At 50.4% G+C, this 25799-nt stretch overlaps 2 protein-coding genes across 3 annotated transcripts in view; both read left to right on the forward strand.

The window, feature by feature from the left end:
- LOC144727890 (retinal guanylyl cyclase 1-like) overlaps window positions 1–4990 on the forward strand; it is a 28295-nt gene extending 23305 nt beyond the window's left edge. The window contains exons 19-23 of the mRNA XM_078607029.1: window positions 854–1028; window positions 1922–2020; window positions 2256–2350; window positions 3191–3276; window positions 3880–4990. Coding sequence (XP_078463155.1) covers window positions 854–1028; window positions 1922–2020; window positions 2256–2350; window positions 3191–3276; window positions 3880–3961 — 537 coding nt within the window. The 3' untranslated portion in view covers window positions 3962–4990. The remainder of the gene's footprint in view (window positions 1–853; window positions 1029–1921; window positions 2021–2255; window positions 2351–3190; window positions 3277–3879) is intronic.
- A 2568-nt stretch (window positions 4991–7558) lies between these two features.
- On the forward strand, window positions 7559–25245 carry UBXN7 (UBX domain protein 7). 2 transcript variants are annotated; one of them, XM_078607128.1, is made up of 13 exons: window positions 7559–7655; window positions 11488–11770; window positions 12211–12278; window positions 13303–13368; window positions 14115–14227; window positions 14909–15055; window positions 15492–15582; window positions 15839–15963; window positions 16745–16807; window positions 17418–17519; window positions 17953–18091; window positions 18787–18866; window positions 19579–25245. In XM_078607128.1, the coding sequence occupies exons 1-13, from the start codon at window positions 7577–7579 to the stop codon at window positions 19738–19740; spliced, it is 1518 nt and encodes a 505-aa protein (XP_078463254.1). In that variant the 5' UTR covers window positions 7559–7576; the 3' UTR covers window positions 19741–25245. The 2 variants fall into 2 exon arrangements, with proteins under 2 accessions (XP_078463254.1, XP_078463255.1); XM_078607129.1 differs by lacking the exon at window positions 16745–16807.
- The last annotated feature ends 554 nt before the right edge of the window (window positions 25246–25799 follow it).

Genomic DNA, 25799 nt, shown 5'->3' on the forward strand with positions numbered 1-25799 from the left:
CCCCACCCCAACCCCACCCCCACCCCCACCCCCACCCCACCCCCACCCCACCCCCACCCCCACCCCACCCCCCACCCCACCCCCACCCCAACCCCACCCCAACCCCAACCCCACCCCACCCCCACCCCACCCCCACCCCACCCCAACCCCAACCCCACCCCAACCCCACCCCACCCCAACCCCAACCCCACCCCAACCCCACCCCACCCCACCCCAACCCCACCCCCACCCCACCCCAACCCCAACCCCACCCCAACCCCACCCCAACCCCACCCCCACCCCACCCCAATCCCAACCCCACCCCAACCCCACCCCAACCCCACCCCCACCCCACCCCAACCCCAACCCCACCCCAACCCCACCCCAACCCCACCCCCACCCCACCCCAACCCCAACCCCACCCCAACCCCACCCCAACCCCACCCCCACCCCACCCCAACCCCAACCCCACCCCAACCCCACCCCAACCCCACCCCCACCCCACCCCAACCCCACCCCAACCCCACCCCAACCCCACCCCCACCCCACCCCAATCCCAACCCCACCCCAACCCCACCCCCACCCCAACCCCACCCCACCCCCACCCCACCCCCACCCCACCCCCACCCCAACCCCAACCCCACCCCACCCCCACCCCACCCCCACCCCACCCCACCCCCACCCCACCCCACCCCAACCCCACCCCAACCCCAACCCCACCCCACCCCCACCCCACCCCCACCCCACCCCCACCCCACCCCCACCCCACCCCAACCCCACCCCACCCCACCCCACCCCCACCCCACCCCAACCCCAACCCCACCCCAACCCCACCCCACCCCAACCCCAACCCCCCCCCCCCCGCCCCCCCCAGGTGGAGACGATTGGCGATGCCTACATGGTGGCGTCTGGGCTGCCCGCGCGCAACGGCAACCGGCACGCGGCCGAGATCTCCAACATGTCGCTCGACATCCTCAGCGCCGTCGGCTCCTTCAAGATGCGGCACATGCCGGACGTGCCGGTGCGCATCCGCATCGGCCTGCACTCCGGTGAGTCCGGCCACCACCACCACCCACTACCGCTATCGCTATCACCCAGCACCACCACCGCCACCACCACCACCACCACCACCACTATCACCACCACCACTATCACCACCACCACTATCACCACCACTATCACCACCACCACTATCACCACCACTATCACCACCACTATCACCACCACCACCACTATCACCACCACTATCACCACCACCACCACTATCACCACCACTATCACCACCACCACTATCACCACCACTATCACCACCACTATCACCACCACCACCACTATCACCACCACTATCACCACCACCACTATCACCACCACTATCACCACCACTATCACCACCACCACCACCAACTACCGCTATCACCACCACCCGGCACCACCGCCACCGCCACCACTATCACCGCCACCACCACCACTATCACCTCCACCACCACCACTATCACCACCACCACCCACTACCGCTATCGTCACCGTGCAGCACCACCCGGCTTCCACTGCTACCTCCACCGTCACTGCCCGGCACCGCAACCGTCATGAATGAGAGAGGAATCAAAATTCTGACTTGCTCCAAAAGTCTGAGTTAGCTACACGGGGGACCTTCATCTTTCGTGTGTGTGTTGTGTGTGTGATGTGTGTGTGTGTGTGTATGTGTGTGTTGTGTGTGTGTGTTGTATGTGTGTGTGTTGTGTGTGTGTGTTGTGTGTGTGGGGGGTGTGTGTGTGTGTTGTGTGTGTGTTGTGTGTGTTGTGTGTGTTGTATGTGTGTGTGATGTGTGTGTGTGTTGTGTGTGTGTGTTGTATGTGTGTGTGTTGTATGTGTGTGTTGTATGTGTGTGTGTTGTATGTGTGTGTGTTGTATGTGTGTGTGTGTGTTGTGTGTGTGTGTGCAGGCTCGTGTGTGGCCGGGGTGGTGGGACTGACCATGCCACGCTACTGCCTGTTCGGCGACACGGTCAACACCGCGTCGCGCATGGAGTCAACCGGACTGCGTGCGTACACACATACGCACTCGCTGGCACGTGCATACACGCACACACTCGTACACGATTATTTTAACCGGTTCTGGGCATCCCCTAGGTCGACTCGGCCTCAATTGAGTACCTGGTTCGGCGTGTAAACATCGCCACTCGGGAGACAAAGGCGCCCGGGCGTGGTGATGGCCACCCACCCCCTCGTGTGCCGTGCCGGCCTTCATGGGGATCGTTGTCTTTGTGTGCATCGCAGCCTACAGAATACACATCAACATCTCAGTCAAGAACATCCTGGACTCTCTGGGCGAGGGCTACCTCTTTGAGAGCAGAGGCAAGACCGAGCTGAAGGTACGCAAGGGCTAGACTCGCCCGAAATCATCACCAGGGCGAATTCGCAATACAGGCCACCGACAGCTCTTCTTTTCCACCGGTACATCCGAGCCGTGCCAGGGACTGTTGCCGAGCCGACCCCGAGTGCGGGTCAAGTGGCACGGAATCCGTGCTGGGCCGTGCCGTTATACAGCAAGGAACGAGCCGGGGACGCGCGTAGACCACGCGGTGACGAGCGACGCGCACAAACTCGCCGATCTCGTCAAGGAGTATAAAACCATCGTCACGCGAGCTCCGGCTCATCCTCGCAGCAGCAGCAGCGGCGGCGGCGGCGGCGGTGGCCGCTGTTGGCTTTTGGCTGCCCGTCAAACAAGGACGGTCGCCGCATTGCGTGGCGCTTTCGTACGCGCTGCTTCCGCGGCCGTCTTGAACGCTCTTCCTTCCGATATTGGGAAGCCGCTGGGAGCTATGATGCACTTTCACATCGTCTACATTGAAATCCAATCTAGAGTTTGGGGGGGGGGGGGACACAGGGGGGAAATTTCCCCACAACTGGACACCTTTATTAATTTATTCTCAGTAGTTTAGAATTGAGATTTAAAAAAATATTAATAAATTTTATGCACCTGCGATTCCTGATGTGTGCGACAGAGCGAATCCCTGCCCCCCCACCCCACCCCCTAATGTAGAAGTCAAACTCTGCCTGTGTGGAAAACGCATTTCTTTAGAACGGCTTTTTCTGTTTAGTTCGTTGTCCCACCGCGCACCTGCGATTAAGCACGGTCGTCTGCGTGCGGTGCGAGAGAAGTTCCACGTAGCGCACGTGCACGGTCGTGTCGTGTTGTCGCCACCTCGCAGGGCAAGGGCGTAGAGGAGACGTTCTGGCTCGTGGGCAAGCAAGGCTTCATGAAGCCACTTCCCCGCCCGCCGGAGGTGCAGGCCGGGTGAGTGTGCGCCCACTCGCTCACCCACACGCCTGCACATTTGCCTACCCTGTTCTCTGTTTATATTTAGTTTGTTGCGGTTGCACCCGACTCAAGAGCCGCATGGCTCACAGGGCTATGCCTAGTAAATGAAACTTGAAAACTTGAAACCCGCGCACCACAACAAACGGCAGCCATTTGGTGACATCACCACGGCGCTTGCGCCAGGCTAGGTGCACTCTCTAAGGCCACCACGTGAAGTGTCGCAGGCTCACTGCTGGAAGGGGGTCACGCGACAGACCCAGGTGGGTTTGTTTTAATGGGTGGGCTGACCGAGATGACCGGCAGATGCACCGGCTGGACTGGCCACTTCTCACCTCGCTGCGTATTAGACACCCGGCACTCGCACACAAAGACAACGATCCCCCGTATAGCCTCAACAAACTGTTGGGGCAAGTGCTGTTCAGCGGGCATCTACGTGAACGGGTACGGCGCATGAGGAGGTGACGTGGCCAGCCACCTCTGGCCGCCCGAGTGGAGATATTTTGCACGCCAATTCAGGCTGAGTTGACCTAGGGGGAGTCCCGTGTGCCGACTGATGGCTGCGCATGCGTGAGTGTGCAGGCAGGAGCACGGGCTGCAGCTCAGCGAGATCGACCAGTCCCGCCGGGCGAAGGCAGAGAAACTCCTGCAGAAGAAGAAGTGAAACCCACTCAGCGCTTTGTGTCAACGCGCACACGTCGTGCACACACACAGCTCGGCACACACTGGACCTATGCGCACATGCATACCTACGTGTACATGTGTGCCTACATGTATGTGTACATGCATACCGACATGTACACATACAGTATACATACATGTAGACATACATACATGCACCCAAACATGGAGAGAAAATCCTCCCGTATAGCCTTTACAGACTGTAGGGGCAAGTGCTGTTAGCGAGCACCTATGAAGGCCGGAACGGTACACGAGGGGGTGGGTGGCCAGCACCACGCCCGGCCGCCTTTGTCCTCCTAGTGGCGATGTTTGTACACCGTACCAGGTACTCATTTGAGGCTGAGTCGACCTAGAGGAGGCCCAGGACTGGTTCGGATAAACGTCACCGGCGTTGGCCGTAAACGGAAATCAAACGCGGGTGGGCAGGTTTGTAGCGCATTGCGCTACCCGCTACACTACCGCTCACCACATACCCATACACACTTAGTCACGCACACGCATACCCATACACACTTACCCATCTACACTTATACACACATACTCATTCATACTTACTCATACACACATACCCATACACACATACCCATACACACTCATACACACGTACCCATACACACGTACCCATTCACACTTTATCATAGGGCAGACACCGCAGCTCTAGGCGACGGGACTATTTAACCTCAAAGGTTCAATGTAATATTACGATCGTTATTTTTCAATTGTAAAACATTCTATGGTTTTTAACTCGAGGCTCGTGTTTCTCTCGTAGTGTCTGCGATGTTGTGAGTCGGGTCGTGGCGTTTTAGCGCAGTTCACCGCGCTGCACCGCGCTAGGCATTGTGGGCCCGCACTTCGTTGCTCGCTCAATATTTTCCAGGGCCGCCGGCGGGAGGCGAGTTAGCGGTAGAGTAGCAGCCACAGCCATCGCCAGAGGCCTCGCTCGATGTGGTGTGCCGGGTGCGGAAATATTGTACGGGCGCGGACAGAGCCAGATTTAGATCCCTGACCGTGGGTCAGTCGCCCCCCCTCCCCCGGCCGCCCGTTCCATGGAACCCCCCCGCCACTCCGAGGGCCGCGTTCCCATTGGTGTGCGACACGTGACCGGCGCCCCGGGGCGACCGGCGATGGTGACTGTGATGACGTTGAAGGGAAACTTTGGGCGAAGCCGTTGTCAAGTTTTAAGAAGAAGAGGTTTCATCGACAACAGCAAATCGCTGTCGTGGCTACTGGGGGAGAGGAGGAGGAGGAACGGGCGCGGGGGGGGGGGCAATATCGACGTATCGATCCGTCACAGATTAATATTCTTACGATCACGATCATGGATTATGTTTTTGTATCGTGTGCGTGTCACTCAAGTCACATTGGGGGCTACGCGACCGACCAGTGCAGCCACTAGAGGCGCTGTAATTCATTCATTCCAAAAAAATGTTTTTAAGCACAATTCGGTAATAATCGATCTTTGAGTCAAATCGCGATCGTCGATCGAAATTCGCTTGCAGTTACTTAGCCAAGTGAGGATAACCTCGCAAAAAATTGGTTAAAAAAATATCGACGTTCATTATTCGTGCGTTTATTTCTCAAAGCCATGTTGGGCGAGGCAAGGGGTGAGGGGGGGGTACACTCCTCGGTTGAAACAACCTTCAACAAGGGGGGAGGGGGGCGGTGCAGTCGTAGCCAACAGAAGATTGAGAACCACTGGGTCTGTGCAATGCGGCGGTCACGTGGCAAGGCGAATGGACGCGAGTCGTGGCTGGTTGTGAGCACCAATCAACAGCGGAATTCCAAGTCGCGTCCGCCCTGATGCACGAATTCTTCCCTTGTCGTATGGGGTGGTGGGGTGTGGGGTGGTGGGGGGTGTGGGTTTCTCATAATCTCTCTCTCTCGAGAGAGAGAGAGGGTGTCGGATTTGAATGACCAAATGTATATCTAAATCAGCTCAAGCCCTCCCGCAAATCACGTGACTCACATGTGCCCCCCCCCACCCCGAATCTGAATCTCTCCCCTCTTCCCCACCGCCTCCTGTGAAAAGAGACTTGCTAGCTCACGTCTTACCCCACCCCACCCTCGTTCCTCCCCTCTCATCATTACCACAATCTCATCCCCGACATCTTCGTCATTCATTCTCCCCCTCCTCCCCTTCCTGCCCCGCCGCTCATTTCATTCATTAGATCATTCATTCATCAAGCGAAGCCAGTGAAGTTACCGTTGCGATAGCTTCACACAAACTGCTCTTGCTGCAATCCCAGTCGCTCCTTCTCTGGTACCATGTATCTGTCCCCTTCCCACATGTTCCTCTTATTTCCCATTCTTTCCCGTGCTCTATGCACGAATCCCATTCCTCTTTCATCCCCATGCATTTATATCATTGACTCCACTCCCCGCCCTGTGGTGTGCCATGGGTGCAACGTTTTATACGCGTCGAGAACACTTAACGCCACGTGAAAAACTAAAATGAATGTCTCGTCTGAGGAATTCGCTGTATTGAAGCTATGAGTATAGGCGTAGGCCGTGTGGACCTCTCACTTCGCTTCATATGCTGGGTTGAACTTTCGTTTGCCGTTGTACCCTTTATTTAACCAGGAGATGAAATAAACCCGTTGAGACCCGTGACACAGCATTGCCTCTTATTTCAAACTATTACAATTGTTTATTTTACCAGGTAAGTCCCAACTGAGCTAAAATACAGCTCTTTCTTTAGAAGCCACCTGGCCACAAATGATTGGCTCAACGAAGTGGCTTATCGCGTGGAAATGTATAGCAGCCAAAGACTTTAAACGCGTGATGTTGATTCCAAATGCGGAGGGAAAAAACCGGAGGATCCGGAGAAAAATCCGCGCGACCAAGGGGAGAGAGAGACACACACAAACTACAAACATACAGCAGCAGGCGTCAGCGTCGAGATCGAAACCACGACCTCCTGTATACCAGGCGAGGTAGTTAACATCTCCTAGCCATCGTGGCAGCCTAAAAACGCGTAATAATGATAAAACATGCAATTTAAAGGCCGAGTGATTCCAGATACGATGCTTTTTCCAAGAGGGCAGCGTGCATCTGAGTTTTCGAGGATCAGATCTCGACATAAGCCTCATAGTTGTGGCAACTCACGGAAAATGTCAGCAGGTTTTACGTTTTTTGGGGGGGCAGTGGGGCGGGGGGGGCAGTGGGACGGGGGGGGGGGCAGTGGGACGGGGGGGGGCAGTGGGACGGGGGGGCAGTGGGGTGGGGGGGCAGTGGGGTGGGGGGGGCAGTGGGACGGGGGGGGCAGTGGGGTGGGGGGGGCAGTGGGACGGGGGGGGGGCAGTGGGACGGGGGGGCAGTGGGGTGGGGGGGGGGCAGTGGGACGGGTGGGCAGTGGGACGGGGGGGCAGTGGGGCGGGGGGGCAGTGGGGGGGGTCAGTGGGGCGGGGGGGGGCAGTGGGGCGGGGGGGGCAGTGGGGCGGGGGGGCAGTGGGGCGGGGGGGCAGTGGGGTGGGGGGGGGTCAGTGGGACGGGGGGTAAACCGCGCGCTCCGCCCTCACGCTCCGATTGGCCGCGCGCGACCTCTCGCCACGTGACGGAGCGCGGGCCAATCAGCGCGTCCGGCGAGCAGCGCGCGACCATGGCGGCGTCATCGTCTCCCGCCAGCGGCGACGCGGAGTCGCTGGGCGCCATGGTGGGCGACTTCTGCGCGATCACCGGTAACGGAATCACATCGCCCGCCGACACCCAACATCGCTTATCGTCTCTGGTCGTAGTCTTTTAAAAAATAATCAGCGTAGCGAGTGAAGTCGAACGGAAGCATCTTTGTTTATTTTCGAAATATTTAATTTTTTTTTTACCTCAAGGCCTCTGCTACTCCGACCGTGGTGGCGTAATCAACGTCTTTGGTGGTGGCGGTTGTTGTTGCTGCTGTTGTTGCTGTCGTTGTACACACAATGTAACAGTGATAGTCGTTTCGGGACTATCGTTCAAGGTGTTATTTATTCGCGGCACTGACGGTGATTAAGTTTTGAGAAGAGTTGATGCCAATGTTGTTGATGTGTCAGGCGGGGGTTGCGAATGTTGACTTGCTCAGTCAAAGTATTTAATAATAATTTTTACGATAGGCTTATAATGATCAGCTTGTTCGTTTCTGTCAGATATATATAGCATGTATGCAGGCATTATGTTTAGCATTGTAGCATACGATAGATATGTATGCGTGTGTATTTAGATTTGGTTGTGTGTGGAAAGTGCAGAATTTAGATATAAGTTTTCGTAACAATATTTTTTACGTGGATTTTATAAGCTCATTATTTTTTTGAATTACTTATGAATGATAACTTTAAAATACTGATAAAACCACCAGTCCAAACCATCCACAAATGTTTAAAGTTAACAATACGAGGCAGTAATCTCGATGGTGCAGATAAAACGAGCACCACTTTACAGGAAGTCGACAGTGGTCGTCTCTTGAATGTACGAGGCCCGGTCATGGAAATGTGGAATGGCGTTTCTGGCAAAATGCTGTTTGTTTACGCAGTAAAAGTTTGACCTAAATAATTAAGTATCAGAGCCTGGCATATTGTTAAGAATTCACACCGACTATCATCTTCATTCCTCTTGCTAGGTCAGTAAAATAAGTACTACTTTGTGGGTTTATACAACACTGCAAGCACAGCAACTATCTGTGCAATTAAGCATTACTCTGCCGCAAGAATGTGTAATTTTCAACAACTGGTTCGAAGTCGGCAATGGTTAATCATATACGATGATGAGACCCTGTGTAGAATGTATACCCCCATCGTGCATAACAGGTGCTATAGGCTGGTGGGGGGACATGTGGTGGGCAGCAGAGTTCAGTGTGCCTCCCCGCTCTTACCACCCCACATTTGCCCAGCGTGGTGGAATATTGTGCTCATCCAGCAGTGGATTGATGGCTCATGGAAATCAAGTTTGGTTGAGATTCTGATTGATTATGAATGACTGACCTCTGGCACAGGAATGTGGAATTTGCACCACATGGTTGTAAAGCAGTCAATATTATTATCAATCCCCTGCTGGGTGACTGCCACACAGGTCAGTTTGGAAGAAATTAAGCACTCACCTCTGTTTAGTGAGAAACCATAAAACTTACTTAAATACAGTTGAACCTTGCATGTGAAACTTGCCGGGGACATGTATTGGCAGGTTATTGAAAAGGTTAGATGTGTGAACAATCTGATAATTATAGAATATTACAATTAAACACGAGGCAAATACTGCACTGGTGGATATTTAATTGATGAAGGCAGATATGTGATGGATTGGATATGCAACGGAATGTACAGTACAGAAATCTAAACTGTGTTCGCACTCTGAACGATTTTGTTCTTGCACGTTTACTTGGCACTTGAGTTGGATTTCCGGCCACAGCTAACATTAGTGGCGAGTGATGTCTGAAATAGTCTTGAGCACCCCTTCCACCAACTATAATAACCGACACGGTGAAGTATGGTCAAACAACGGCAATGATCGAAAAGGTGTGTGAGGAAGCCAGAATTTAGCCGCGCATTGATAATGGGCTGTACGTTTGTATGTATTTACTAGACATGTAATGACGCTTCAATCGATTAAATAAGATCGATTCTAGCAATTTTGCAGACTAATGAACAAACAAAAATTGAGACGGGTATTACAATCTGAACAAGCAGAATGGCAGAATTAATTAAAACGTATATGACTATAAAATTAAATCGCAATCATGAACGTGACAATTCATTGAATAACTAGGGGGAGGTGTCAGTGATTTGTATCATGCCTCTTGTTTGTTTACCCCACTTCTCCCTTGGTTAGACATGTTCTAAATGTATCCTAACCCGCTTTCAAATAAATAACCTACTGTCACTGGTGTGTGTGTGTACAACGCAATGGTGTGTGTTTTTGCCTCACTTTCCCTCTCTCTGTTCCTCATTGTTAGCATTGTATCTGTATTTGTCTGTGCTTGCATTTCTATTGATATGATTTACTCTGTGGGCGAGCGTAGCTGTTTGTGTAGCTGTTTGTGACAGTGTATGTGTGGAGGGGCCTGCACTCGGACGACTCCGCCTTCAATGAGTACCGACCGCTGTGCATTAATATCAGCACTGGAGAGACACACGGCTGCCAACATACTCCCCACCACACCACCCCCTTGTGTGTTGTACCGACCTTAATAGGTGCTTGCAAACAGCACTTGCCCCAACTGCCTGAATTGCTACGAAGGGAAATGTTGTCTTTTGTGTGTTTGGTGATGCAGAGTGTTGTACGTTGCAGTAATACCTGTTGAACTGGGCTTTATCCCTGGCCATGATATATACAACAGTACTTACGAGGCCTAGGGATACGTGAGGCATCTAGACTGGATGAGCCCAGGGCAGCCAGAGCCTAAAGCACCAAACAGATAAGGCCAGGCTGCCAGGAGGGTTCAGGGTATCCAGGACAGATGAGGGTGAGAGAAGCTGCATGACAGCAAACAGGACCGGGGCAAATGAGACCCAGGGGAAGATGTGGGAGGAGCTGAGGTCCAAATGAATCCCACTGATAATGCCAATTATATTAAGAGGAAACCCTTTTTTAAGGAGGGCCCTACTTCACTGGGATGTTTGGTCAATTCTATTAGTTAATGGCTTTGTGTTAGAGGAAACCAGAGCAGACTAAGAATACAGTACCTACTAGACTTACCAAGGGGTGAACATAGCACTGGCTTCTGTCCACACACTGTAGCCCCATGCCTGCAACACTCGATAAGTCCTGTCTTAACAAGCCTCAATTTTGCGTAGCATCTGGCTTCTCGTGATAGTGGACACATTCAAGGATGGATATGGCTGTAGACTAAATCAATAAGGAATAGAATCATGCAAATGCAGGTCTTTGCATTGCTTTCCACCGTGCTTTTATGCTCGGGAGTTTTTAAATAACGATATGTATTCAAACCGCATACAGAGATCATGTCACAAGCCACATGCCATTGTGAGATAATGACCCAAGGCGAATCCGTTTAGCGGAGGATTTTGTCTTCAAAGTTTTTGGGGAAGCCTCTAATCAATCCGGCCATTTTTTTGTAAGGCAGATCAGTAATAGCAATGCAACTTTATCGTAATGTTTTCCGAATTTGATTGTCTTTACAATGGTTATCGTGCCTTAACATTTCAGACAGACAAAGCTGATACATTCAAGCTTTCATCAACGTGTTATTAATAATCAAAGGTCTGGTATCTGAACCTTGTTACAACTATATTTGATAGATCCTGCAGTTCGATGGTTGTGCTATCATTTACTTAATTGTTTATGCCAGTGGTTGCTCATTTATGTCATTAGTGTCTCAATAATAAAGAAATGTCTGGTGTCTGAAACTCATTCCATTCCTCCCTCACCCTCCCTGATGAACCATATCTGCTTGTCCCCTCCTTCATGGCCTGTTTTGCTGGTTCCCTACCCCTCCCTGGTGATCTGTTCTTACTTGTTCCCTCCCACCATCCTGATTATCTATTTCTGTGTGCTCTCTCCCCCCTCCCTGATGTTGAGTTGCAGGTGCATCTCAGGATGTGGCGCTACACATGCTGGAGGCGTGCGGCAATGAGTTGCACACGGCCGTCACCATGTTCCTCGACGGCGGCGCAGGCTCCGTGCCCACGGCCGCTGCCTCCCCGCTGGATGCCGCACATGGGCCCCCCGGCTCGTCGCGCTCGCATTCGCGGTCGCACACGCACGGAAGGGTGCACGCACCGCGCGCGCGACACGCCCTCAGCACCGCCACCGCGGCCACCATCGGCGCCGCGGCTGGCACGTCGCAACAGGCGGAAGACCTCGACGGGTGAGCGGGGCAACCGATTGGGCACGATTATCGGTTGATATCATGCGATGTTGGTTGCTCCATTGGTTGTGCTGTATATTGTTCAAATCTTCGGATGTTTTATTGTTTCGCACACTTGATTGAGTTCTGTAGGTAGCTCCAGCTTTCGGTTGCTCAGTTGATTGATTTCTTGATCGATTGTGCTGTGTGTGTGTGCACTTGCATTTACAGTATATGCTTTTATTTACCCTGGTGACCTTCAATTCTGCTCACAGCCAACATCAGTGACAAATATGTGAACCGTTACTCAGCCTCTCCTAGGTGGCCTTGAATTATTACCTGGTGCTTTGTGTAAATATCTGCTTTGGGGACAGAATTTTCCCCAACAGCGTGTATGGATATACAGGTTGTGTGAGTGTTTATACGTGTCCCTGTGCATCCGTGTGCACCTGTGTATGTAGAGGGGAGGTGCGGGCACCCATCCCACAGAAACAGGAGGTGCTGGTGGATCCAGAACCCATCTTTGGGGGTGAGTCCAGGGCAGTCTCCACTCCTCAGCCAGTTAGGCCACAGGCTCACTGGAGAAATGCCACCATTGCATTAAGCGTTATGCCCAGCAAGCTGTCTCTGCTTTGGCGGGACAATTCTAATGAATAATCAGATACCTTTACAAATTCGTTGCTTTACTATTATGAGACTCATTTTGCCATCCTGCTTCTCTCTGACAAAAGTTTCATTGATACGTTATTCCCTCCTGACTAAGGAGTGTAATATTTCACACCTCAAGTAATTTGATGAAAAGTGACAATTTTAGTCAAGAATAGATTATTTTAGCCAAATATTTGCTGTCTTTTTATTTATTTTGTCTTCCATAATATTTCGTCTTGTTTGTACAATTTTGTTCATTGCATTTACCTAAATGTAACACCATATGATTTGCATAATGCTGCATCGATTCATAATGTAATATTGTATCTAAAACATTAAATTATGTGTATGAGAATGGATTATTGTCACTTTAAGATCAAATCACTTGGAAAGCAGGGTTAAACCTAAACCAGTTTTTATAGGCTTCTGTGGAGCTACGTTCTGGGCATCAGAGGGCAGTGCATAAAAATACATAGTGTGCAGTACTCTACTTCTGTGCTGCCGCTTAAATGCTGCTCACCTTAAACCTACACTGATCAGCATGGTGAAGTAAGGAAAATGTATCCTCTACGATCTGCACGGCATGGGGGAGGCCCTCATCCAGCAGTAGATTGACAAAAAGGGCTGTATATGTACACGTGTTACATTTAGACCAATGGAGTTAGCAACATTTTACAAACGAGACGTAAAAAAGTAAAAGTAGCGATTCAAGGGAGTCTATAAAATCACGGCAATCTAAACGGTTACATTTTGTAAAAGTCTATGGGTGGATGGGGGTCAATTGCCACATGCTTACTGTGCCCCTCCACTGGCTGAGAAACCCCCAGCGGGGAAAATGGTTGTAAAAGCGGCTTCCATCAATGCCAGGGCATGTGACGTTTGTGTCTCCCTCTTTGACGTTTCAGCCCCCAAGCGAAGCCGACTCTCGCAGTCGGTGTTCGACGGATTCCGAGACTTCCAGACCGAAGCGAGTAAGTTCAAAAACTCGCTCGCTATTTCACTCGTTCGCCGTGCTCCATTGCGTTTTCATCGCAGCGTCATAACTGTAACAGCCTCATTACTGTCATGAACAGTAACCGTGGGAGTGTCAGCATCATCATCAGCAACAGCAGTAGTATTGTTGGAATCAGCAGCAGAAGTAGCAAAAGTAGTAGTGTGATGCATCATCATCTGCAGCAGTAGCAATGGAATGGTCATTTCTCAGCACACAAGAATTGTTAAGTGCTGGGAGGCAGATGTCGGCATGGTGGCAGTTGGTTGTCAGGTGGCATTTGGAAGTTGTTGGGTGCCAGTTAGCAAGTCGAGGTTAGCTGTTGCTTCTTGGCAGTTTTCAGGCGGCTCAGTGGTAGAGGAAGCGGCCTGCAATCAGGAAAGTCAAGAGTGGCTGTCCTATGGATAGACTTGCATCTGGCATAGGAATGTGGAATTATACCACTTGCTCAGGGTTGTAAATGGGAGAGGAGCACTGCCTCTACTTATTTGAGCAAGCACATTGAGTTATGGGTTATTGTGTACCAGGTGGCGGATAGTGGTTGCTCAGTGGCGGATAGAGTGAAATTTGGCAATTGGAAGTTGCGCAGTGGTCATTGCTGTGTGACAGTTGTCAAGTTGCAGATCTTGGTTGCTTGGTGGCAGTTTCTAGGTTGCAGGTAGTGGTTACCAGGAAACGGTTGCAGTTGACGTGTTGCGGTGGGTAACTCACCGTTGCTCTTCACAGTCAGGCAGGAGCAGGAGCTTCTGAACGGTGGAGCAGTCGATAGGAGGTTAAAGACGCTCGCCGACCTCTTCAGACCACCCATCGACCTCATGCACAAGGGCACCTTCGAGACGGTGAGTTAGGGGCAAAGGGGGGAGTGGCATTGTGAGGAGCCACTTGACACACAAAAGTCACTGTGTAGTGATGCTGAAATGATTACTAATTTTATGGAAGTCTGTTCGTTAAAGTGATTTGGTTTGTATAGAGCTGTTCAGTTAAGTGGCTTCATCCGTTTTTTTAGATGTTCATCAACGAAGACTTGGTTTTTCCCTTGATTTGGCCAAATAAAATGTCTCGGTGTCAAAGATATCAGTGTTACTGTCATGCATTAAACATTACTCTCAGTGGAAGGGCGAGTGGGAAATTCCTGTCACCTAGTTTGTGAATCGGAAGCAATCTCAGTGGTAACTCTGTGGTGTCCGCTTGTGTGGGCCGACCATGGCTTGCCGTGTTGTAGCCATGGGCCTGCGAGGTGGCCAGGAGATGGCATTGCTGAGTGTTATCGCTCGGTGCGTGTGGTGGGTTTTCTCCAGGTTATCCATTTGCCTCACACGTGAAGCCAAACGCGAATAGAGTTGGCCAAACATCCCAACGTAGCAGGACCTTCCTGAACAGGAGTCTCCTGACAAGGGGCCAATATCACAAGCAGGATAAAATTGGGGAAGAAGATAATATGTAAAGAGAATTGGGTGGCACTGCTTACATTCTTTCCTCCTTGCCCTTTTCCCACCATCAATGCGCACTGGGCTCGGCAGGCAAAGAAGACGGGGCAGTCGCAGCGCAAGTGGCTCATGGTGAATATCCAAAATGTGCAGGACTTCTCCTGCCAGTGTCTCAACCGCGACGTGTGGAGCCACGAGGCAGTCAAGGCTGTCATCCGTGAGCACTTCATCTTCTGGCAGGTGAGGCCACTGCACCCAATCACAGTTGCTCACATGCTGGAGCTCTCTCTCGATAAATGTACACCTCACTCATTCGCTTGCTTAGTCCATTGAACCCCCTTTCTAGATCTGTCACTTGCATGAATGCTCACCCATTCGTCTTATAGATAGCTCAGTGTCTACCCATTTGGTCACCCAATTTCTCACCCCTCGTTCAGTCACACGACCTGTAGCTTGATCACTTGCCTCATGATTTAATCATTCATCTTTGCCTGATCGCTCACGTCTTTGATTACTCACAGCTCTTTCACTTTACACTCATGGTCTCATCTGATTGCTCACTTGACCTCCCCCCCCACCGTTGCTCATTCATATCCTGATTTCTCTCATCTTTGTACACGTGCACTAACATGCCTTAATGCGTTTGTTTGCATCGCCGGTGTGTTTGCCCGTTCAGGTTTATCACGACAGTGAGGAGGGACAGAGGTACATGCAGTTCTACAAGCTGACGGAATTCCCATACGTGTCCGTGCTTGACCCTAGGACAGGCAAGCGTGCAATATGCCCACATGCGCAACTATTAACGCATGCACACATGCAAAGACACACCTACCGCTATTAACACATATGTGCACAAACAGCGTTAACATGTACACACGGCTCTTCGGATTGCAAGTGGTGGTGGCGGCATCTTATAGGAGGCCTTCATCCAGCAGGCGGATTTGACCGTGCCTGCTGATGACGAATGGTTAGCGGTGTGAGCCTGGTGCCGACTGTTTCTGTTTTCCACGTGCGCACACGCAGGGGAGAAACTCCTCGAGTGCCATCGGCTCGACGCCAACTCGCTGCTTGAGCTCGTCACCGAGTTCCTATCCACGTACAACCTCAACGAGGCCTCACCGGGGAAACCAAAGAAACGCTCGCGCACGGTAACTTCGCCACTCTCTCGGCACTGTTCAACCAGGAGACACTCGCTGGGTCTCGAAAGACCCTTCAGCAGGAGGGGTCCCACTAAGTTTTCGCAGTGGGGGCGACGATTGTTATTCGTTTCCCACTAACTTTTCAAATGTGTCATATTTTGGACTGTGATACCAGCACACAATGGCCGACTGTTTTTAGAATAATGTTGCAGGATCTTTTAACGACTGCTGTGAGGCTGGTGGCACGTTTTACGGTTAATACACGCACAGTGGCGCAATTGGCGGACTGTACCTCAGTAAATCTGGCTCGAATGGTCAAATCCGTGATGGGACAACCTGCGATGGGCAAGTTTTTGGTGTATATTAAGTAACGATGGTGATGAGAACATGGCACGAATGTCTTCAATACGATGGTTGTTAAACAATTTTATTATTCTTTTTCATCGAATGTTGATTCCAGAAATCATGGAATCCACATTTGTTTAAGGGTCTTCCAAAAGCCCCTAATATTTGCAGGACACGTTATATGTCTGCCCACGGTACATCGAAGATGCTCTGGACACCACAAGGAGGAAATGTCATTGTTTGGAATGTTGCACTAAACTTGTTTATTGTTGCTTACGTAAATAGCACCATTGTTTTCCTGTGTCACCCAGTAAAATACTGCCAAGTCTAGACCAGGCATTATTAATTATGCTTCTCTCTGGGTTACGCGTGTCTGCTTCATTGTGATATCCCCACAACACGCACACACCACGTGACGCCCTCCCATCTGGGCCTGTTCTCCCAGGCGAGCCTGATAGATGCTAGCGAGGACAGTCAGCTGGAAGCCGCTATTCAGGCTTCACTTCAGGTGAGTGTGGGCCTCGCAGCGATGGCTGTCGCATGGTTTAATCGCGTATGCTTCTTTACATTGGGGGCTGAACAAGAATTGTTTGGGTTGTCAGCCAATTTGGCGGGTTTGCTTTCGCAACTCCCATTAGCACTGGATGGCTAAGTACGGTGCGAAAGAAGTTCAATGTACATGTATACCAAGTTATGTTGTGTCTTTAAGTAATGCCGTGCCATTTCAGAGTTTTGCCGAATTGCCTTGTGTGGTACGGAAAATTGTCATGTCACGCCGAATCACATCATGCCTCGTCAAGTCGCACTCGTGTGTAATGCCAAGTTACGTCTTGCTCTGCCTTGTCGAGTGATGCTCTGTTTTCCCGAGTTATTCCATATCTTACCGAGTTTTGCCTTGCATTTTTGGCGAGTCATGCTGTATCTTACTAATTCTTGCCGTGTCTTACGAAGTCATGTCTCACCAAGCCGAGTCATGCTTTGTGTTACCGAGTCATGCTCTATCTTACGAATTCATGCCTTGTCTTGCGGAGTCACGTCTCACCAAGCCGTGACGAGCGCTGCTGTGTTTTGCCGAGTTGCAACGATCTGTGCTGATTCGGCCGTGCCGGTCCCCCCAGGAGACGCACTACGGGCCGTCGGCCGCCCCCTCTCCTCCCCACTCGTCAGGGGCCCCCTCTGACGATGACAACGACGACGATGACGACGAGATCGACAATGAGGTGCCGTGTGCGCGAGGTGCCGTGTGTGTGTGTACGTGTGTGTGTATACGTGTTGATACTTACACGTGTATGTGAGTGTGAGTGTGTTCATACCTACATGTGACTGAGCAATGTGTGCGTTTGTATTTGCACTTCAAAGGTACATGTTTATGTATGTGCTGTCTGTGTGTGCTTGTGTATTTGCTGCTTGTACGTACGTGTGTGTGTGCACTGTGTGTGCGTACATACCGCTTGTGCCTGCATGTGTGTGTGCGCGTGTCCTCCCTATGTCTGCGTGCGTGTGTGTTTATGTGCACTGTGTGCATTCTGTGCGCTGTGTGTGCATACGCGCGTGTGCTGCCTGTGTGCGTGTGCTGCCTGTGTGCATGCCTGCCTGCGTGCGTGCGCCTCCACACTGTGTGCGTGTGTATGCACCGTCTGCGCATAAGTGCAGGTGGCGGAGGGCAGTGCAGGCGGTGCAGCTCGGACTTGTGAAGACGACGACGACGACGATGAAGACGTCTGCGTCGACTCCACCGAGGGCTCCAACCCGGCGTGGGAGGACAGCGGTAGTGCTGGGGGAGAGGAGAAAGGTGATGGAGCGTGGGGGTGCTCTCTCTATTCGATCAAGAAGCCAGCGCCAGACAGCACACATGCTCGCACACAAATAAGTTATGGGATAACGAAATATATTTTTGAAAATCTCAACAAACTCGTAATTATTATGACTGGCATGTAGCGGCGTAAAAACGTACGTGTCCAGGTGCAGCCCTTTGTTAAACCACCACTCGATAAGGGCCTCCCCACGCCGTGCGAGTTGTGGGGGTTATTAGATCTCATTTCAACTCCACGGCTCAGTAGGTTGGTGCAAATCACCCCCGTGACCCGCATGGCATGGGTAGGCTTTTATGCAGCAGTGGATTGACAGAAATTCTGTACATGGTCATGAAATTGTCTCAGGCTTCAGGTCTCCTGGGCTCATGGGTGTGTGTATGTGCGTGCCGTCTCTATCGGTGTGTGCGTGTTTTATATTTATAGAGCGCCTTCACTCAAGGTGCTTAACGCGGTTTAAAAAACGGGGTCGTGCAAGGTTTGAGGAATGAGTGAACACGATCGAGCATATTTAGGGGTCACAAAATGTAAGGGGAGGGACGGGAAGGAGTGGAGGTGCGAAGGGAGGAAAAAGAATGGGAAATAGAGAAGTGTTAAGTTTTAAGAGAGGAATGGAAGGAGGTCAAGGAAGGGGACTGCTTAATGTACGTGTGTACGTGTCTGTCTCTGTCCTCAGGCCCCCAGTCTCGGCTCATGGTTCGATTCCCAGATGGGAAACGCGAGCAGGTGGTGATGGCGGCAGAGGCAACGTTAACGGTGAGTGAACACAAAGCACGCACGCACCCTAGAGCACACGACAGGTACACAGAGTTCACGCAAATGGCGCACGCACACTCGAATACACAAGCACACCCTGCACATAGACACACTCGCAACATGCCCACACGCACATATACATTCATACGTATGTGCACCACAAAACACACAAACGAATATTGTACACACACACACACCACATCTCCACTCTTATCTTTAAAACGTGCACAGCATATGCATGCACCACATAGAACCATACTCGTACACCACAAAAACATAAATATACACACGCGTACCACCATCACATTTCGCACACACGAATACAAATGTGTACAAACATTAAAAGTATACTGACATCGCACACAAACGAAATACATGCATGTGATGAAGATTCAGCTGTTACTACTTTTGTAAGCCCCACACTCACATACTCACACATTTACACATGCATAACTCACATACACTAGCAACACGCGTGCACTTGCATGCAAATACATTTACACATCTACCTACATATGTGTACATATGCACTCTCTCTCTCACAAAGACAAAGATCCCCAGACAGTGTGTATGTAGCCTTATAGGCTGTTGGGGAAAGTGCTGTTAATGAGCACCAACTACACGTACACTCTTTGGTACGCACACAGATCTCGCGTAGATTCTAACGACAATCCAATCCTCTCCTGCACCGCCCCTCCTCCTGCACCACCAGGCCCTGCTGAGCCTAGTTGAGGCGCGCGGTTTCCCAGGCGACCGCTTTGAGCTCGTCACCAACTTTCCACGGCGGAAGCTGGCGGCACTGGGAGGAGACACGACGCTACGGCAGGCAGGCCTCTTCCCCCACGAGACCGTCTTCGTGCAGGAGAGGGTGTGATGGCCACCGTCACGCCTCATCCTCACCTCATTTCCCATCGTCCCGTCGTTTTTTTCGTTCTCCACAGCGTCCGCCTCGTGGGCTCGGCTCGGTTGTACGATGGAAAAGAAGTATGATGCGTATGCCACCCGTACCATGCCGCCCCTCCCCCGGCCCGTGCTGGCTCGGCTAGGTTGTACGATGGATAGAAATTCTCGGCGAGCCGAGGCAACGCAGGGCCCTCGTGGTACGGGTGATTTTTCACCGACTGTTTGCCATGCCGAGCCAGAACTGAATCATCGTACTACGCTAGCCTTGTGACATTGAATCTGGCTTGGGGCAAAACAGGGCCAGCGGTGGTGGGGCTAATGACGCGTTGATTGCGTGGGATGTCAGTCCTGGTCAACTGCGTGACAGCAACAGCACGGCTCACCGTCTACAGTGGAAAACAACCAGGGAACCTCCTGAGCCGAGCTGGCTTGGCAGGGTTGTATTGTCGAAAAGAGGTATGAGAGACAGGGTATGGCTGGCAACACCTCTTTTGCTTCGTTGAATTCCAAGGCAGAGCTGGGGTCGATTGCAATCGGGGCTTCATATTAGCTGGGTCTGTTTGGTTACCAGCCATGTGCCACCTACTCCACAGTCTACCAGCAACCCTGAAAATATCGACATTTTAAGTCCTGATCATAATTATGATTACAGCTCTATTGTTTGGCAAATTTCCAATTACAATCGACCCTCTCCGATTAGCTCGGTTGGCTACGTACGGTGTGAAAGAAGTTCTGCATACATACTTCCAAGGTAATCGGGGTGAGGGAAGACCCAGATAACACAGGTAATGCTAAACATGTAAATGCAGCTTCAGAAACGTTTTGAGTGTTTTTTCTGCCTCGCAAAGTAATCGGTTTACTTGTTTGTGATGTATTTTGGTCACGAGGCCACTCGGCTCATCCTTAGTGAGGAGCAGATAATTCAACCAGCAAGCATAAACATTATTTATTTTTCCACAAGCACGTTAAATCGACAGTTCGCCCACTTATGATAGACAGTAGTGAATGCAATTCGTTACCAATTGCCACAATTGCAATTGTTATCGACCCTAGTTGTGATCCAGTGTCAATGTCATCGCATATATCTACCCAAACGAGCGTGAGACACACTCATCTCTTTAGGCTGTTCTTAGACATGGGTGGAAATTACACATTCTCATGGTGGGGCCAAGTTCATCCACGGGATAATCACTCGCGGTGTAACAATGTTGCTTAAAAGTGATTGTGATGCTCACGATATTCGTGCCGCATGATGTTATAAGAAGCACAATGACCGTACGTTGGGTTCATTGGCGGGACAGCTGCAGCCATCCAGAAGTACTGAGCATCACGATATGTATTAAAAAAAAAGATGATCAAATCATGACCCCTGGCATCATACCAAATCATTGAACCGCGAGACGGGGACAATTCATTACCGAGCTAATAATGTTTTCGCTTCCACCGAGTTGCCCTTATTCCAGGGTAAGAAGTTTCAAAGTCGGAACGTGTTCCTGCTCTGGCCAACTCTCATGGGGTGGCTTGCAGGGGCTCATAATGGCTGTGTCGGAGACACTGAGCTGACACCATTGAGATCCCGGCTTTTATTATGGATTTTAGCTGCCCAGCCATGATTAATCCACATTCTGAAGTGTATTGAGTTGATGACCTTAGTTCGATCAGCGATGACCCGCACGCAAAACACGTCACGGAAAATGTATTCCAGTGCTTGACAATTGAATAAAATCTTAGTTTGGCTGCCAAGCAACCAACCACCATCTCTACAGCAGTGCCCGTGCGCTCGTGCGGTGCCCCGAGTGTGCTTTGCAATGCGACCAGCCCTCGATGGGGGGCACGGGAAGGTGCACCATCATGCTGTGTGCGGCTGTAGAGGCATTTGAAGGGATCTCGGTGGTAGTGAGATGATGTCCTTTTCCACACGCCATTCTTTGCACAGGTGATGTTACAATGCTCCCCGAAGGAATATTTCTTTGCCTAATAATAGCACGACTATTGGAATATATATTTTGATTGCCATTATTGCGTATACAATGGCGATAAAAAGAATACATCGGAAATGTGATTTTCTCAGTAACAAGGCATCGCACCCAATGTTGGTGGACACCCCATGATATCTCGGCTTGGCTGAGCCTCCGTAAATGGAGTGAATGCAGGCGCGTGTGTGTTTCGGGTTGTGCTTGTCTTCAGAACGACTGTAATTGATGCCTTTCCGTGACCAATCTATCTGCTCGGCGTTCTTGAATTTTGAACGCTGCATGCACAAAGATTCTGCCGTTTTATATTTGAGGCGTTTTCTTTTTCATCTTGGAAGTTTTTGTTTTCTGACCAGAACGATCGATATTTTTTTTTTCCGCACGTGGTTGCGTCGTACGGGACCAGACGTCCGGGTTTCGTTTTCCCGTCTGACCGCGTGTTTCCCCGTCTGACCGCGTGTTTCCGTTCCCACCTGAGGGGTTGGTGTTACAACTGCGTGGGACCATCCTCTTTTCACCCACTCCCCTCTTTGCCCCCCCCTCCCTTCCTAATCCACCTCTCATTTATTATCCCCCCACTTTTGCTTGGGGTTTCAAGAGAGGCTATTTTTCAAGTAGAATATATGATGTAAACCTAGTTTAGTCCCACCAGTTTGACCTAAACAGGTTTTGACAAACCAGGTAAAAAAAAAATTCTCAATGATAATTACAGTAGATTCTCGATTATCTGCGTGCAGATTATCCGATTTGCGGATTAACCACGCGCCTGAGATTTTGACAAAAATTAATAACCGAACGAATATGTGCTCCGGTTCATCCGAAATCCACGTCATTGCCTCTACAGTACAGTAGTTGCGTATCTTTACAACCGTGAATGGAGTTTGATTGATTTTGATTGGCGTGGCTCTGCTATCCACTTAGTGGGTGGAGTCTTCTGCGCAGGAACAATAAACTATCACTCAACACGCGCGTCGATCGGTCGATCGTTAGTTGTTGCCATAGAGATCCGCGGGCATTGGATAATTTTTGATTATCCGCAATTTTGAATTAACCGCGGCCATCATCCCCATCATTTGCGCAGATAATCGAGAGGCTACTGTATATCCCTCCCCAAAGAGGTGTTTTAAATGTTTTGAGTAAAGTGGTAGTGTTAACCCATTGATCGCATGAACCCACGTGAAAAAGAGCTGGTGTGTAGGCCTGTGGACGATTCACTGTCAACTTTCACAATTTGATTCAGCAATTTGTTGTCCAGTTCTGCCTCTATACTGTGTCTCTTCTGTCTCCTCTATACTGTCTTCTGTATTGTCCGTCTCATCTGTATGTAGGTCCCTCGTTTTTAGCTTTCATCTGCCTCATGCCATTATCCTGAAAGTATCATTTGCATACAACTTGCGTATACGTTGCATACATCATCAGTAATTGATTCGAATACATGGTTCAGTGTATGTATTGTGTCTCGTGAGAGTCGATGTTGATTGATGAATTATGCATCTGATAACGTGAGGCCACGCGTCCGTGACAAAATGGAGATCTGGTGGGTAAGAGGCCGCATTTGCACCTAACTCTGTGGAGTCAGACATTCGATGTTTTGATGACGGGGGTCACCAGGCGTTCATATTTCACTTCTTTATTGCCATCCATCCACCACGCTGCGCGATTTTGCGTTTACATGCGAATTGTTACATGCATTGTATTTTTTAGGCTGTTCCAGTTTTTAATATCCAAGGGGACCCACTGACTGCCACCACAGTTGGCGATGCGGGCCATGGAAGCATTAACCCCTGCGTATCGTGTGTTGAGACACGCCGCTGTCCTGCAATGTACTGTTTCCATCGATCACAATCGGGTTTGGGATCCAAGATGACGTTTGGTAATAGGGATGGAGTGGGGGGTGCAGAATTATTAAATGGCAGCATCAGTGTTTCGTACTGCGTTGCCAAACGGACACGGGACTGAGGGAAAGCCCCCTCCTCACGCAGGTGTGAGATCGGGATATTCACTTGGACTCGCTTTGCCCCAACCATCTCCCAAACTATATAACCTTAGCCCTAAAATTGGAGCTAATGTTAGCCCTTACGCGAATACTTCCAAATTTCATTGCTCGAGCTATAACCCTAAGCGTAGCCCTTTTGCTAATAGTAGTCCCAAACTAGAGGTCGGCAATCTGTGGGTCTAAGCACTGCTGCGTGACGTTATTCATTAAGAACCGTTTCGGATTCACATGCATTGGCAGCTCTTAAAATATTCAGGTTTTTTTACTGAAATCGAATCAAATGGCTCGTTATTTTGGTTGCCGACCCCTGCCCTTAACCATAACCCTAACATGCCAAACCATATCCCGAACCTTATTCAAAACCTTAACCCTCGCACCAACTCTTACGATCGGTGTGGTTGTGCACGCCTGTGATACAGGGCTTTGGAGGCAAGGGTTGATGGATCACAGAGTTATGAAACTCCCAAACCCGCTGGGCTGCGAGGTGGCCAGGAGATGACAGCACAGCAAGTGGGTTCATGAACCAATGTATGGGACCATTGAGTGTTATGTCCCCTCGTATGTTTTGTGGGTTTTCTCTGGGCACTCAATTTCTTCCACATCAAGCAAACCACTCCATAAAAAAATAATTGACCAAACAATGTAAAAACATAAATGCGATGATTACAACTCTAACCCTACCCTTAATATGAACTCTAACTATCCCCTAACCGCCCTATCAGTAATAATTTCCATTACCCAACACTAACATTATAACCAGGGGTGTAATGATGCATTGTATCTGTCGTGAAAAGGAATCGACGTCTATTCGTATACGTCGTATGTAATGTGTTCAGCTTATCCATGCAGCCGCTACTTTCATCCTGCCCTTGATAAGTATGTTGAACTTCTTTCGCGCCGTACGTAGCCAACAGTGCTATTCGGAGGTGCCCCCATCATCACGTTGCGCCAACTCGAACTCGGGGGTGAGGATCTCGGCAGGCCATTTCACACGGCCCTCGCGCTCATCATGAGCCATTGCAAGCATCTTAGCTGTGCTAATCGGGTACTAGAGGCGAACATCTTTGACCTGCCGACACTTCTGTTTTTAACTATATCACGCTCAGTCACTTATGTGACTGCAAGCGCCTCTTGCAGTCACGGAAGTGTCCGAGGTGTGTGTGTGTGCGTGCGCGTGCGCGTGCGTGTTAATGTGTGGTTGCCCACCAGAGGCGTTGAAGGTCCTATTCGGACCTCGCAAAGGAAAGGATTGCTCAACCCTGCTCTAAACCTGATGCGCCTACTCCCAATCTCGAGCCCCATCTCTAAACCTGGCCCTAAGCCCATCTGTAGCCCCCCCCGTGTTCTCTTGTGACTGCGTTCTGGGCACGTGTAAATGCACGCGCGTTCCACATGTACATACACACACGCGCGGCCCCGTGTCACCTTGAATGTGGCGTGTAGTTTAAACTGTACATATGGTTAAGTGACATTTGATGAGATATGATAATAAAATGCTTTGTTTTCAGATGACATGTCCTTGGATATTATTTGTTTAATCGTCGGTCGTTAATCTTGAGCCTCTTAATCATATCTCGACCGGAATGCGCCCTCTCTCGACAGATCTCAGAACCTGCGTAGTGCTTGGATGGGCGACTACCATGCGGAATAGGTTGTTGCAGGCTGTCGTGGGGCGACCGTGATGGGCAACAGCGGGCGGTGCAATAAGATGTACTGTACTGACGTGCTCTCAACACCTATGCTACCCGCATGGGAAAAGCTAAAGGCAGATAGTGATGGCGATAAGACTGGCAAGCAGTCCATGCTAAATGAGACCCCATTCACCGCAACATGCAACGCTTAATGTTTTTTGTAAAATATATATAGCATCGTGATAATTGTTTTTTTTACCCGTTTATCTGGCAACAAAACTGACACCTTTTTTTACAAGGAGTCATGTTTGCATAGACCACAATACCTGCAGTCGTAATGCAAGCAAAAAACACAACTCTGATAATGTATGCACTGTCCTTGAAGTTGATTGGTCCACACCCGAGACAGCTTTCCTTAGAGCCTAGTCTC

This window comes from Lampetra planeri, chromosome 27 (assembly GCF_965212315.1).
Source record: "Lampetra planeri chromosome 27, kcLamPlan1.2.h2, whole genome shotgun sequence".
Lineage (NCBI taxonomy): Eukaryota > Metazoa > Chordata > Hyperoartia > Petromyzontiformes > Petromyzontidae > Lampetra > Lampetra planeri.